This window comes from Brienomyrus brachyistius, chromosome 16, assembly GCF_023856365.1.
Source record: "Brienomyrus brachyistius isolate T26 chromosome 16, BBRACH_0.4, whole genome shotgun sequence".
Taxonomy (NCBI): Eukaryota; Metazoa; Chordata; class Actinopteri; order Osteoglossiformes; family Mormyridae; genus Brienomyrus; species Brienomyrus brachyistius.
The window spans coordinates 24546669-24562207 of record NC_064548.1 but is presented as its reverse complement, the minus strand read 5'-3'; the positions used below and the strand labels follow the sequence as shown (position 1 = coordinate 24562207).

The 15539-nt window shown below is 45.5% G+C and overlaps 1 protein-coding gene across 1 annotated transcript in view; it reads right to left on the bottom strand.

Annotated features, from left to right (window-relative positions):
* Positions 1-469: 469 nt before the first annotated feature.
* LOC125709661 (sodium-driven chloride bicarbonate exchanger-like) overlaps positions 470-15539 on the bottom strand; it is a 38784-nt gene continuing 23714 nt past the window's right edge. The window contains exons 10-27 of the mRNA XM_048978318.1: positions 14608-14695; positions 13991-14137; positions 13726-13823; positions 12273-12447; positions 11277-11410; positions 10917-11162; positions 10051-10156; positions 8612-8773; positions 8280-8393; positions 8010-8171; positions 6409-6660; positions 6051-6119; positions 5478-5651; positions 4911-5033; positions 4611-4672; positions 4017-4124; positions 3781-3819; positions 470-2076 (exon numbers count right to left, since the gene is read on the bottom strand). Coding sequence (XP_048834275.1) covers positions 3807-3819; positions 4017-4124; positions 4611-4672; positions 4911-5033; positions 5478-5651; positions 6051-6119; positions 6409-6660; positions 8010-8171; positions 8280-8393; positions 8612-8773; positions 10051-10156; positions 10917-11162; positions 11277-11410; positions 12273-12447; positions 13726-13823; positions 13991-14137; positions 14608-14695 — 2233 coding nt within the window. The 3' untranslated portion in view covers positions 470-2076; positions 3781-3806. The remainder of the gene's footprint in view (positions 2077-3780; positions 3820-4016; positions 4125-4610; positions 4673-4910; positions 5034-5477; positions 5652-6050; positions 6120-6408; positions 6661-8009; positions 8172-8279; positions 8394-8611; positions 8774-10050; positions 10157-10916; positions 11163-11276; positions 11411-12272; positions 12448-13725; positions 13824-13990; positions 14138-14607; positions 14696-15539) is intronic.

The window sequence follows — 15539 nt, the reverse complement described above, 5'->3', positions numbered from 1 at the left end:
ATTTGATTCATATCATGATATATATATCGATATCAGCTGATATGGAAATAAATAAAGAAGATGATTTTTCCATATCGCCCTGTCCTAAGTTAAATGCGTTTAATTATAGTCAGTGTTAAATTATCAACGTTGAAACTGAATTGATTTTGATTTTCAATATTGAAAAACTGATGGTGGCAAAACCTTGATTCAATGTTGATATAAAGTGAAAGATCGAAGATCAACGTTGTTTCAACCTTTTTGTCTGATATGGAATCAATGTCATTGCAACATATGTCTGCTATCTGGGTTACGTGTTCCTATATTCTTCTCATTGCACCTGCTGATGTTTTGTAACTAAGCAGCTAAAATGTTCTGGGTGAAGCAAATCCTGGCTTCTTCATTCTTTACACTCACGTCTTCAAAATGAAAGTTCAGACCTTGTCCTCCAGCAGGGATGATGCTCTGTGAAACCATGACTGCAAAAAGGGCATTTTCAATTATTTATTGGCTTTAGAAATAAGTTACACTTACAAGGACATTTGAAATAAAATTAAGTTGTCTGTTGATGGCATCCACAGAAAAATGATACCGATCGTTTCAAAAGGTACAAGAACTACTTTAAGGCTATGATTAAACGAAAAATGGGTACTTTACAACACGCCCCTTAGGCCACTATACATTTTTAGGAGTTTAATCATTTATGCACTAAATAAGTGCATATGTTATGTTTTGTTTCTACTCTATGTTTACAAAACCTAAAATTCTCTAATAACCATACGACATAAGGTTAAAAAATAAACAGCAACCAAGAAAGCATTTCTAAACTTGTACATGACATTAATAACAGTAAGTAAATATATTTTATTTTGGTTTTATATTTCAAATCATAACAAAATTATTTTATATAAAAAGGTGTGGAATCCTTCCTTAAATATGACGGATTACATATTTTCTTATGCTAAAAGGAGTTGTTTGCATCAATTTGCAATCAAATACACATCCTCTCATCTTAAACAATATCTCCATACAGTCTGTTCTAATCTGTCCTGGTGTGAGTGTCGCATTCATATTGCTAAAATAATTTTTAAACACAGACCTGTGACAAAAGAATGTTAATGACAGACATTTGCTTATGCTATATTACAGTATGAAATCTAACAGAAACCAGATTACTATGGCAGGTATACACACAGAAAATCAAAAATCATCTTTCATTCTCTTGACTTCCAGGCTCAGCGTTTAGATCCATTTGATCCATTCAGTGTAACTCAGTAAAACAAAGACATGATGACTTAATTTGGTTCATAACTCTGTCCAAAAATAAAGAACACATAATTCTTGGAACATACATGTAGTACATAAGCAACATATTTTTTAATCAAAATGGTAAAAGAATCAGGTCATGTTCAGTTTAAACATCGTTTCTTTAATGAGGTAAACCAATGTGACCAATATCATTAGCTAAGCTCATTTAGTGCGCTGTAATTGAATAAATATGTTAATGCATGCAACAAAAATCTACTGTCACATTTTCACATGTACAATTACATTTACTTTCCGAGCATTGTAATACCAGGACATATTCTCAAAGCGTTTTTTTTTTTCGTGATCTTCCCACTGGTAATATTTCCAGAGTGATTGTACCATATTCTATAAAACCAATAAAAAATATACAAAATACATACTATCTACTTTAAAATAAAAGTACCTTTTAATTTAAAAGTGGCTGCAAGAAACGTGCGACGCCACCAATCTGCGTGCAGCTCGGACGGTCTTTTCCTTTTCATCGTCATCTGCTGGTATATTATCTCGCACTGGCGCACAGAGAAAAGAGTAAATTTGTCTTTGCTGCTAGACGTCGCCCTCGGCTCCCTGAAGAGTCACACACTTGCACACACACATACAGAGAAAATGGTTTGGAGACAGGAAAGGGTACAGATGCGACATATAGAATATTTCACGCTGACAAACCGTTCCGATCCACTGCAAAAAAACACCTCAGCCGGGGGAAATCGTCAAAGACTGGTTTCCCTGTCGAAGCCCTTCTCCAGCCGGGTTCTCCAATGGTGTTTCCTCACTGCGCTGTTGGATACGCTGCGAAGGGGAGGGGGGACACATTGCAGGGCTGCACGTTAATTAGTGGGTGTGGCCCCATCTTTCACATGACAACGTTTGCTGCCTGAGAGTGTAGGTCACCCAAACATCTGGGCCTGGATGAACCGAGACAAGCTAGGCCTGGTGTGCTGAGTAGAGGGTATACGCTGTATCAGGAATAGGCTATCATAATCCTGGAGTGCCAGTGTCCAGGAGGTTTTCCATCCAACCTCATCTTAGACAGATAGTAATGCATCAGGTAGGATAGAAAACCTGCTGCCTAATCCTGCTCAATATGGACAAAAGGGACAAGCCGTTACACCCACATGAACTTTTATGTGAGCTGCTCTTCCCTTTGCAGCTATAGCTGCCACTCTTCTGAGGAGGCTTCCCACAAGACATTGCAGTGTCTGCGGGAATTTTTGCCCATTCGTCCAGAAAGGCATTTGTGATGTCAGGCACTGATGTTGAATCTCCATTCTATTCCATCCAAAAGGTGTCTGATTGGGTTGAGTTCAGGGCTCTGTGTGGGTCAGTCAAGTTCCCCCACATCAAACTCACCCAACCATGCCTTTATAGACCTTGCTTTGTGCACTGGGGCACAGTCATGCTGGAACAGAAAGGCCTTCCCAAAGTGTCCCCACAAAGTGGGAAGCACAGAATTATCCAAAATGTTTTGGTCTGCATATCTGTGTATGCATCCCAAGAGTTACAAATGTATTTGTTAACTGAGAGCAATTCAAATAAATTGCACATGTTTTATGCCACTTAAGGATATTTACATGTGAGCATAAGTGATCTGACAAGCAGATGGATCACGAAGGTTACATGTGAAGCAGTCCTTTGCTAAAATGTCCCACACAAACATTAGCATGTAGCAAGTGGGGAAGGACGCTGACCGAATGTGATGAGAATTTTGTCGGTTCTAGTCTCATATTGGCAGAACACTCAACCTGGGCTGCTCCAGTAACACGGAGACCCGTGAAAATGTACGTGGGTGAAATTTAAATAAAACCATTTCATATGAATTATAAAGAGTCAGCACTGATTTTTGAGTTCCGTGCAGAACCACTTTGAATCACACTGTAATGGATCCCTGACTGGTCGTTTTTTTTGCACAGAAACCAGGATAAAAGCAGTGGACAGGACATGCAGCAACATCTCCCCACAACCCCCCTCCATGCACAGCAGCCCATGGAGACTCCTCATACAGTTCAGTATAAGCACCCCCTTCCCCCCCAAAATACAATCAGAGCATGCTTTGTAACAAGTAGCAAACCAAAAGTTATAAAAAGGACCGCAGGGGAGTAGAGTGTGGCTCAGTGGGTTAGGGTTCAGCGCCTGTAGGTCACTGGTTTGAATCCCAGGCTCGCCAGAACAATTTCACCTTTGGGCCTCACAGCAAGACCCTTAACTCCTCAAGGACTGATTTAGGTAAATAAATCAGATGTAATGTAAAATTAAGAGATGCAGCAAGTCGATCACAGTCCATGAGTGTTGGGAAGGCAGGCGTGTTAATGGACAGGATGTGCAAGCAGGCTCCCGCTATCTACAATGCAGCTGCAAGCCAAAGCTAGCAGGAGGCCCGGGAACGAGAAGACAGGCATGCTTCGCATCACAGGTGGGCAACGCTTTCAGCCAAAGAACAGCAGGGGGCGACGGAGGGTGGCATCGACGCAAACAAAAGCCAGGAAGGGGACTCACCTTTGGGAAATCAGCTTTGGGGAGGGTTAGGAAAGGGAGCTTACGAGAGAAACAGAATGAGACATTTGTCAGGGTCTGTGTTGAGTCCCCCCCCCCACACACACACATCCAGGCTACATAGAGTCAATTGGCATAGACACCCGAGACAGAGCACTCTGGTAGACGTGCAGGGGCTGTGGGTCGCACACGCCACCGAATATCAGCTAATCCGAGGATAAACAAAAATGTTCTGAAACCTTTTGGATGTCAGCTCCTTCGCAGCGTCCGTGCCGAGGGTTTTCCACTCATTACCAAATGAGGCTTTCGCCATTTCCTCAGAAATATTCACCGTAGAAGGGTCATCTCTGTAAAAACATAAATATATAAACAATATATACAAACTATACCAACTTGTAAACGGCAGGACAATAAATCTCAGGAACAAGAGCAAATGGCCAAAAGCTGAAAAATATTTTTTTCATTTTGGAAAAATGTAATTAAGAACAAACAAAAGAATTAAGATAAAAATAGGCAAAAACGCAATACACAAAATTATACACTCATATGTGTTTATATGAATATTATACAAAAATACAAGACATCAAGGATGACAAATTTTTGACATAACGGGCACAGAATCTGATCCTTGTCAAGGATGAACTGCATATGTTACAACTGGGACTCGTCTGATCAATAGCTGATCAATAGCTGATCAATAGCTCATCAGTTACACGGTCAACTGCGTACAGAGAATATTTGAGGAGACAGGATGTTTGCCATAATGGAGCAAATACAGAAGCATGCATGTTTTTATCATTTCCATTTGGCTTCTTCTGATTGGTTGGTCTTACTTGTAAGGCCCCTCCAGTGGTACCTGAACAATCCCCTCTTCTGCCACAACACTCTCCTCTTCCTACAAGACAGAGAAAGGTACTGAAAGTCAGAACCAAACGCACAAGTTAACAGGGATAAAAACAAATGTAACCTAACAGAGAGCAGATATAAGCCCAGCAGGTTCCAGGGAGAATCAAAAAAGTGACTAACGTAAAGGACACATACAACCCTGGGGCATTAAGATTTAATTTTTGTAGCTACTGAGCGGGCAGCACTCGTGTGCATTTGGCCAGTCAGGCGGCTCCATGAAATGATACCTCCTGCTGTTCATCCTCCAGCTTCTTCTTCTTGCTCTCTGGCATCAGGTCGTCCAACCAGCTCAGCTCGCGCTTGGTGAACAGGAAATCCAGAAGCTTGCGGATGAAAACTAGAGCCAACACCTGGGGAGAAGAATCCACTCGGACATTAAACGCACCTGGTTTCATCAGCAGTTTAAGGCTTTTGTTCAACAGATATGCAATTTAGTAGCGATGGACAAAATGACACATCAAGAACCATTTGCTATATTTTATGATGCCACTAGATGGTGCTCTTGCTTTGCTTTGGTGCATGCTTTTGCTCTTATGTGGATAGAGAGCACCATCTAGTGGGGTCAAAAAATGCAGCAAATGGTTCATGAAGCTTCATTTGTCCATCACTACCATTTATAATGGATGCCCTCTGACCATGCCGTGATCTAGGTGTGGTAAAGTCACAGTTTTGAGAAAGCTAACATTATAATAAAAAAAAATTACAGCTAGACAATTGAGAAGTGTAAGGATTATGGGTTGCTGAAGGGATCTGTGGTGGAATTCTGATCTGACTGGAGCTGGGAAGGTGGCTACCATCATTGGGAAGACGATTGCTGCTCTGGAAGTTTTGATGACCCACAGGAGCACCAGACAGCTGAGCTGGATGATGGTGAAGAGGTGGACCTTCCTCAGAGGCACATGGCGCAGGTAGATGAAGTCAGGCTGGTGCTTTGCAGGCATGCCAAAGAGCTTCAGGCGATCGAAGAACTGGATGACGGCAATAACAGATGTTAGCCTAAGAACCTGAATTTCATGACTGGGTGCCAATTTGGTCTGGTCCACCACAGTGACAGCCAGGCTAGCCTAAGAACCTGGATCTCACCTTTAAATGCTAACTGTAATTAGCCAATATCAAACAAAGCCATCTTACCAAACTGGATCATTCTGTTAGACACTAACTACAGCTGGGCCATACTTAAGATAGGCTGCTTAGCCTGTCAGCCAATGGCAACAAAAGCCTAAGAATTTAGGTACCTGAATCTGGCTACGAAAGCCCACATTGCATCTCACAGCTAGATTGCTGGGCGTGCTGCAGTCATCATCGGACACATCAGACTGTCATACCTAATCCACTGGTGAGTTACTTAAGAGTCCATTAGTACTTACCTGAATCCCTCTCAGGGACGACGCCCCCATGTAAAGGAAAACTCCATAAAGCACAGGCATGGGAATAAACTGAAAGGGAACAGAGGAGGGGAGGGGGTTCAGTGTCATGGGCTAAATACAGTCCCACGTGAATAATAAAGGTTTCACGAGGAGTTTTTCACGTTCATTACTAAATGCTCAGGACAAACATCAATACACAAATACAATAGGCAACGCCTGTCTAGAAGGGCGGTATAGGACAGGAAATTACTTTTTGTCTAGACATTCCTCATCTAGGGCTCTTCTCTGTATGGTGTAGGTTGTATGCACTGAGCTAGCCAATTTAGTACCTAACCAAGGCGTCCACATTGCTGCTGACCTTGAGGACAGAGGTCATGAAGACGGAGCAGCCCATCAGCAGGAAGATCATGAGGCCCGTGAACCTCTGCTCGCGGATGCCCAGGAATTTGGGCTGCTCCCCGGGGGCCGAGCACTCCGACTCCAGCTTCAGGCTGTTGACGTGCGAGATGGAGAGCACAGTGGCGGCCACGAACCAGGGCAGGCCCATGATGGAGCACACGCCCAGCATCACGCCCACCATTAAGAGATCCAGGTGGTAGCCGCAGCCTTTCTGTGGGTTAACAGGCTCACGTTCAGCAATGGCAGCACGACCTTCGGCGCATGCTTAGAGGCGGCGCATGCTTAGAGGCAGTGCATGCTTAGAGGCGGTGCATGCTTCAAGCGAAATCGATGCAGCTGACAACCCCTGGCCACTATTGGCTGACATAAATGTGACGCTGTGGGGTTGGTCAGCAGGACTAATTATACAATTACCAGCATGCTTTGCACCCCACTTTAAATAGTGTAGATTAATGTGTATTTATGTATTTCTGTCAACAGTAAATGTCGTAACCATGTATAGTTTGAGGTAGAATGCATGTGTTTCGATAGCATGTCATTCGTGTAATTTTCTGGTTTCCCCGTTTAATCAACCACTAGTATTCAACCAGTAGTGGCTGTTAATAAAGAGTGTAACTTCCGTTTTAAGAGCTGTAATCTACTAAATTAAAATTACTCCTGCACTCGCCTTAATACGCTTATTTGTGGACTGTGTACGATTCTGCAGCATCAAAAACATTCAACCCTCTAGGAATGTGGCGTGACATTGAGCCAACAAGGTGGCAACGTTGTTTTAAGTAAGCGATATAGTGTTCCTGCCGACTTGTTTGATTTGGTTTCATCCGGACATCGTTTGCAGTGTACAGCCACCTTAAGAACCACTGGAGCCCCGGCAAGGTTTCATACTCAGAGTAAAGAGTCAAAAAATTCAACGTGATTGACACAAATTACAGTGAGTTTATAAATTTGCATGTTTCAGAAGTATAAAAAAATCCACCCATCTTGCATAATTACTTATCTAGTATGGGGTCACAAGGCCCTACAGCCCCTCTCAAAGAGAATAAGATCCAAAGTAAGGGGACATTGAATCGGATTGAAGGCCACCACAAGGCAGACTCGCAGTCACCCAGACTATGGGCAGTTTAAAATGACCGATTCACCAAACTGCATGTTTTGACTGTGGGAGGAAAGTGGTGCAAATACCTGGGAAACTTACAAAACCTGAATGGATGCAGAGGCAGGAATCAAATCTGCAGCCCTAGAACTATGAGGCGATCCACTAAAACAGTGATTCCCAATCCAGTCCTCAGCGACCTCCAGACAGTCCGTGTTTTTGCTCCCTACCAGATCCTGAGCAAAAATGTGGACTGTCTGGACAGTAGCTGGGAGGGAGTAAAATTGAGGACCGTCTGGGGTTCTGGGGGGTCCTTGTGGACCAGGTTGGGAATCACTGCACTGATAAATGGTACCAGTGGAAACATAAATGTTTCTTTATAAATGGAACTGTTGCATCAACTCTATGTTGCTATGGAAATGACACACAAGCCGGAACACCATGAGTAAACGTGGTTGGGAATTCACCTTCAGCTTGTGCTCCTTCCTGTTGATGATGACAGCGGTGATCTGTTGGTCCATGAAGATGAGGATGGTGCAGAGCAGGGCAGGGATAGCCGTCACAAGGACGGTCCACCATGGGTTGGGTCCCAAAGGGTTGACAAGCCAGCCACGGTCATCTCTGGTGGGCTGAAGTCAAGTACGGGAACGCTTAGGTAAAGCTTTAAACACAAACAATCACCATTCATCCAAAGCTCAGATGAACAGAAACCTCTGTACTATAGGCCTCGATTTTACCTTGAACTCGTTGGGGACCTGAAGCTTTGGAGACTGAACTCCAAGCGCATAATCGACAAGCACCATCGTGGCAATGGTGATGAAGACTGCAAAGTCACTGATGATGGACCGCACCTGTAGAATATAACAGCGTATAACCGACCAGTGTAATTACCATCAATAAAGAAGTCAAACTCAGGATATGGATTTAAAAGAATGCTACACTCCCAGAGGTTACCACTAGAGGGAGTCATCAGATTAAATACAATAGATGCATCAGACATGCACTCGCACATGCAAAGCAAACACACGCCACAGACTGACTCCAGAACAGGTGAAGGAAGCCATCGTGCCTTGGTGGGGAAGTAACGGCTGGTCTTGAAGTCCTTCAGGAAAGACGACATGGCCACGGTGGAGAAGAAGAGCACGATGGACCAGAAGAGCACGTCGGGGGTGTAGGGGCCATGGGGGCCACAGGCAGAACCCACAAACTCGCCTCGCGTCTTCAGGCAGTCCTGGGAGGACAGGGGAGGAAGGGAAGGTAAGACCCTTTAAGGGACCAGAGATGGACATTCTGTTCAAGCACCAGGAAAGGCTGCTGTTGAACCCTAGAGAAAGATATCAGGTATCAATTTGCAATAAACGCACGGGCTGCTCTTTTAGCTGTGGCTACACAGCGGCTGTATAATAAGGGTGAATGATACCTCGTGATGATGTCACTAATTACAGCTTACAGTAGGGATCAGTAACAGTCCGTGTTCATCTCCTATTGTTTAAGCTCACTGAAGATCCCACACACAGTACTGTATGCATTTAAAGCACCAGGATTATTTAATCATAATCACAATGGTTATAATAATAAATCATGTTTTTTTATCTTTCCAGCCTTCGACCATTAGACTCTATAGAGAGTCACACTATGGTGAGGAGGTGACCATCAGTCTGAATGGACCCGAATCGCTTAGGCACATTGCACATTCACTGCACATTCATATTTTTTAATCGTGCAACTTGCTGTGCAACACTATTTATTCCTGCACTGTTACCATGGAATTCTGTGCAATACTTTCGCTAACGTTCTTTGCACCGCTATTGTTCACTACCATTTATTATATACCGCTATTGTTTATTACTGCCAAAATATATTTTTATCGCCCGATTGCGTGTGTTCGTCGATGTTGTGTGTGTCACTGTAAACCGGCAATTTCCCTCGGGATTAATAAAATAAATGTCTCCATAAGCACCGTGTTTTTCCATGCTGAGGCTGTGCTGGGTCAGGGTGAGCCTGGGATCGATCTCCGGAAGCACAGGGCAGACAGTGCCAGACATCCTGGATGACATGCCCGTGCATCACATAGCCCCATGCTATTGATGTTCTTTACAATGACAGGGCGATCAAGCTGCATAAACACACTGATATTCGAATGTGACTGTGATCGAAATTCTGCAGTGGTAACTGCATTTGTACTTTTGAAAAACGCGCCCGCTCTGATTGCCGCAGTGAACATCTAACTGCACTGACAGCTGATGCTAGCTGTGAGGCTGCTGGGTGAGCAGAGACACCTCACAGAGCCCAGAGATCCGCACTCCAGAGTCTGATAGCGGAGAATGGCAGAGCGACCCCCGTTCTTTGGTGATTTTAACATTACTATTCCTGTGCTGTTTTTGTGTTCTAATCCCCCCTCATGTGGATTAGCTACAGAGGAGAGCCTCCTACACTGGAATAAAACATGCCCACAGTGGCAAACCTCCCCTCCCTCCCCGATTGTTCTGACCCTGTCAGCCTTCTTACCTTGACATCCAGACCCATCCAGTTGACCTGCGACGATGTGATATTGTTTTCGTTCCAGTACCTCAGGGTGGCATTGGTGGGATTTACAGGCTCAACACAAGCACATCTGCAGGGTAGACACAACACCAGGTGATTGTGGGAAAGGGGGGTGGGACTCAGGGTGGGTCAGGTGACTGTGGGAAATGGGGGCGGGACTCAGGGAGGGTCAGGTGACTGTGGGAAAGGGGGGTGGAACTTAGGAAGGGTCAGGTGACTGTAGGAAAAGGGGGCGGGGCTCAGGAAGGGTCAGGTGACTGTGGGAAAGGGGGATGGAACTTAGGAAGGGTCAGGTGACTGTAGGTAAAGGGGGCGGGGCTCAGGAAGGGTCAGGTGACTGGGGTCCCTCATGTGTATTCATTCCACCTGTCCTTCATTATGAGCAAAGGTATAAACTGATTTGTCTTATTCTTTCTCAGCCTCTGTGAACCCAACCTGACTGATGATGCCCCATCTAAACAGCCTTATTCCTGAAAGCCTTTCATTCTGAGCCCCATTCCCGTGCCTGCCACCCCCACCACAGTAATTCCCACAGATATACTTCTGAAATGGGAAGGGCTTTTTTACATCTAAATCCAGACATACTGTGCGTCTTTGTTAACGGCTCCCTAAGCCCATGTTGCTGATAACACTAAAAAGTTCACCTCTAATCTAAGTCACATCCCACTGAACGTAAACACATAGAGTAAAAACTGTTTTTAATGTGATCTAAGAATTCTAACTGTTTATCCTGGTCAGTGTCACCAGGAGCCAATCCCAAGCAGCGTGGCATTGCGATTTTCTATGAATAGATAGGCAAAAGTACCACTGTCATTGCGAAGCATGCTTACGAGTACTGAGTGAGCTTCTCCAGGTTGTTATTCATGTTGAAGGGGTACGTTTCTCCCAGGTGGATTAGCTTCTCCAGGGCCTCATAGATAAAGATGATGCAGATCAGGGAAGCAAAGGCTTCCTCCGTGAAGCGTGTGATGTAGCAGACCAAAGAGCTGGCGTCGGTGGCCACGAGGAGCAGGCAGAAGAACGCCGTCCAGAGGCCGATGCAGGTTCGCAGTGAGAGGTAGGACAGGCCGTACTCCCTGAGACGAGGGACGACAGAAGGACATTCGCACTTTGCTCATCAATCAGAAAGCCTGGTTTGCTGCCGGACTCAGAGGTAGCAGACATGGTATTTGGTTGTTAGATGGGCTCACTTGCAGAACTTGAAGAGGATCTTCTCAAACACAAGCACGGGCCCAGTGCTGCCGAGGATGGTGAGCGGCTGGCCTGCAAAGAGGGAGTACGCTATCCCTGTCATCGAGGCCCCGAAGAGCGACTCAATCGCACTCTGAAAAGATGAAGACGGTGTCAGTGACAACACACACACTTCTGGTTATAGCCAAAAGTTCATTTCCTTCCCCAGCTCTTCCATCCATCTAGCAATGACCTATCCGGGAGGGGGGTGGGCTGAGAGGGGGGCTGGAGCCTGACACAAGTGGCACAGGGCCCAAGGTAGGGAAACAACCAGTAAGGATGCCGGCCCATTGCAGAACATAGAAACCCTGATATAGACAGACACAAAGACACAGACAAGCACACAGACACACAGACACACAAACACACTAGAAAGAGAAGCTAGAGCATACATTCCCTGACAGTCTCACTCCCATACAAACTGTATAATTTATTTGTATAATATAAAATACATGAATGACAAGAATTCAAACAACAGGAGAAGAGTCAAATCACTGTTAATCATTTTACTTGATTTCTGACTTGATTCTGCTCTAAATACATTTTAATCTAGTTTCAGCCAGACATTTGTGTTTATTTTTTTTGTTAAAGCTCTAAACTGTGATATAACTTTTATCGTTCCAAATGCCACTTTCTGCCGGCTGGTCCATTCTTTGGTAACTACCAGAAATATTGGGTTTCGTAGGATCTGCAGTCCTGCTCCTGGACTGAAAGGCACGTTTCTCCAAATGGAGTCACTATGCTAAGACGCTAAGACGCTAAGACGCTAAGATGCTAAGATGCTAACAGTGAGAATGTGCTGCGGGATACGAATCGTTCCTGCGTTCTGAGAGACACAGAAGGTCTGTCTGCTTGTGCTTCTCTATCGTTCAGAATTCCTCAGGCGTGCCACAGGGACGATGAAGAGCGGGGGGGACGATGCTAATCGCTAACGGGGTGTCCTGCAGGGCCCTTACTATGCGTCCCTCGGTCGCCTCCCCAAGCAGCCCCCCAAATGTGATCACGGGGGACATGCAGGCGCAGTACAGGAACAGGAAGGAGGCCAGACACTGCAGGCTGATGCCGTCCGTATAGTCTGACAGGTAGCGGGGCGCCTTGCGCTTGATGTCCAGGACCAGACCACCAAACAGCCTGCAAGACAGGGAAAACTCCTCCCGGTTACAGAAGGCTGTACAGCAGCGGCCATTTTGCGGTACCTCAATACGCAACGTGTCGCTTGGGATAAAAGGGTAAGAATACATTTTAAGTACATAGTTTCATTTTCTTTTGGTTTTAAGATGTCAAAGTGAATTTTTATGTACTGTATATGCGATATATTACTTAATTAGTGTACTTATTTGTAAGCTTTGTCTTCTTGCTTGTGGGAGTTTGATCTCACGATCATTCAGCCGTTTGAGTTAATCACTTAATAAGCACAAATGTTTGTTAACTAACTGGACACATGAGACGAGGCAACAGAAAGTCTGGGATGAAACACTGACGTTGTAATAATCTAGAAAACCGCAAAAAATCGCAGAAGTTCAGATAACGTAAAAAAATGGCTTAGATAACAATGCGGTACCTTTTTCTGTTATCTAACATTCGAACCTGTGGATATTGATATAAATTCAGCATTTAAAGTTCTGCATGGTTTAAAGTGACCCGGCCTACAGAGGGCAGCAGTATGACCTCTAGCGCAGCCCCTTTAAAGCTACGAGCACAACCTATCGGCAGCTTACACGTCCACTGGGGGGCGGGGGCCTTAAATAGCATGAGTGAGAACAGAACCCATCCCCCATCCACAGAAAAAGCAGGAGTCTCTGTTAGCCAAGTGCGAGGCGGGGGTTACCATAGCAACCAAGGACTTGACTTTGACTCACTATTCAGCTGAAGAGCATCCCCCTCACCCCCCCCCTCACCCCCACAGTGGGAGACCACGAGACAAAATCAGTCTGAAGAAGCATGAAGGAGGTGAAGAATTGACACCGACGCTCCTGGCTTCCAGAGAGGTGGCTTCAGCTTCAGGCTCGGAGATCAAACTGGGGGTTACGTGATGATAAGTACCCGTCCATGTTGACTCATAGCTGCAATTACCCACAGTGCACCACAGGCTACCGTGCACACATTAGAGGAAGGACACCAGGAAGGCATGGGCCAGCGTGTTCCCGGTCAGACTGAGCTCACGCCTGATTGGACGGAAGCAGAAACTGGAGATTACAGGCCCGGCTGCTCATTGGACAATGTGGTGGTGGTGGTGGGGGGGTGTATTATTAATCCCTCCAAAATTGGAAACTAACCTCACCACTGCATTCAAAACCCCAGAGGGAACCCCCTTTTTTCATGCATAGCAAACTTCCCCCAGATGATACCTTCTTACCCTGGCAAAGCAGCCCCCCCGCCGCATGCCCTCAGTAGCTGTCTCTGACTCACCTCCCCGTGCGCTGCAGCTCTGGGCCCCCATGTCCTCCATGTTCAGCCTCGCCCAGCTCCGCCATGCCATTGGGCAGAGGTGGCACCTTCCGCTTCTCCTGTGTGACGAGGACACACGGTTCGTTACTGCCACCCCATCCCTGTCGGAGCTACGGGAGACCTAATGTCCACCGGATGAAACTGCTTTCAGCCAAGTGGAGAAATGCATGTTTCACTTCATACTTAAACAAAGATGTCTCAACCCAAGTGAAGGAGCCTCTCGCACCTGAGAAGGTACATTTTTTGGGGGCTCTATCCTGATGGAGGGGTCCCACTCCCCCGGGGGCAGCACTGTGACCTGGTCGAGGAACTCATCGATGCCGGCCACTAGGTCACTGCGGTCCTTTGCCTTGTACGCCACATCGTGGAAGATCTACGACGGACACACATAGCAGGTCTCTCTCTGCTCCACACTCCTTCCTCCCCTGGACCTGACATGTGACCCACTGCCTGGCTCCAAAACGACAGGCAGACTTTCAGTTCCCCCCAATCCTAAGTAATGACCGGATGTGAGTGACGAAGAGGACTTGTGTAACCGGCAAGCCAGAGACTGTGGCACGTTGACTTATTTAATTTAGAATTTTTCATTGACCTCCTTTCCTACAATCTCTGAGTAACTGGTCCTCCGGTTTTCCTCCCATTTTCAATTCCCCCTGGAACGCGTTCTCAGCTAAGTGCTGCGAGACAAACGGATATGCCTTCGCAAATGCAATTTGCCAGGTAAGCTTGAATGAAATAACAATCACGGAAGTAATCCCTCTCCACTCTCACCCGGGTCTCTTTAGATGTTCCTCTGAAACAGAGAAATACCTCGAGCTATCTCTGAGTCAGAGGATTGCTCACCTCATCTGTCATTAACGTTGCGATGGATCTGCCGATTTCGTGGTACTGCTGTCCTTTCCCTAAGGGCCCCAGCAGGATAAACAGGAACCTATGAAGAGGTACAGGAAGAGGAACAAGGCCCAGCACAAACTATTGTAGCATGGTGAACCTAGTGAAATACAAAGTTTTTTTACTTAAAATTTGAACCTTTCAGGATTTTCACAGAACTTTTCCACAGAACACTGCTAAGTAGTGATGGGCAAAGGGACACTTCATGAACCATTTGCTTTATTTTTTTTATCCCACTAGATGGCACTCTTGGTTTGCATGCTTCGCGCCCCTTTTTAAACAGAAATCAACATCTAGTGAGGCCAAAAAACACAGCAAATGCTTCACAAAACGTCATTTTGTCCAACACTATTACTAAGCAATTGAGGCGAGGTTAACCAAACCAACTGTCAGACAGCAGAGCTTGGGCTGTCCTGTGATCAACAGTGGGATTGAGATGTTGAAAGTACAGTAGTAAAGTACATGACTGTCCATCCATTTTCTACTCACTTGTCCAATGAAGGGTAACAGGGGTCTGGAGCCAACGCTGGAAGCATCAGATGCAAGGCAGGAAACAACCCAAGACGGGGCACCAACCCATAGCAAGGCAGACACACCACTGACACTTACTGACAATTTAGCAATTCACCTCAGCATGTTTTTTTTTTTTTGTGGAGTGAAACTTGTGAAGCCAGAGGAAACCCCACGATGACACGGCAAGAACACGCAAACTCTATTCACAAGCAGCCATGGCGGAGACTCAAAACCTAGATCCAGTGGGGTAATACAACCACGCTAACCATAGCGCAACCAAGCACGATTGTGTGGCAAATAGAAACTTGACATTCGGGAAATGGATTTGAAAAGCAGCTTTGTTCACCATTTGTATGCTCTCCACTGGTGAG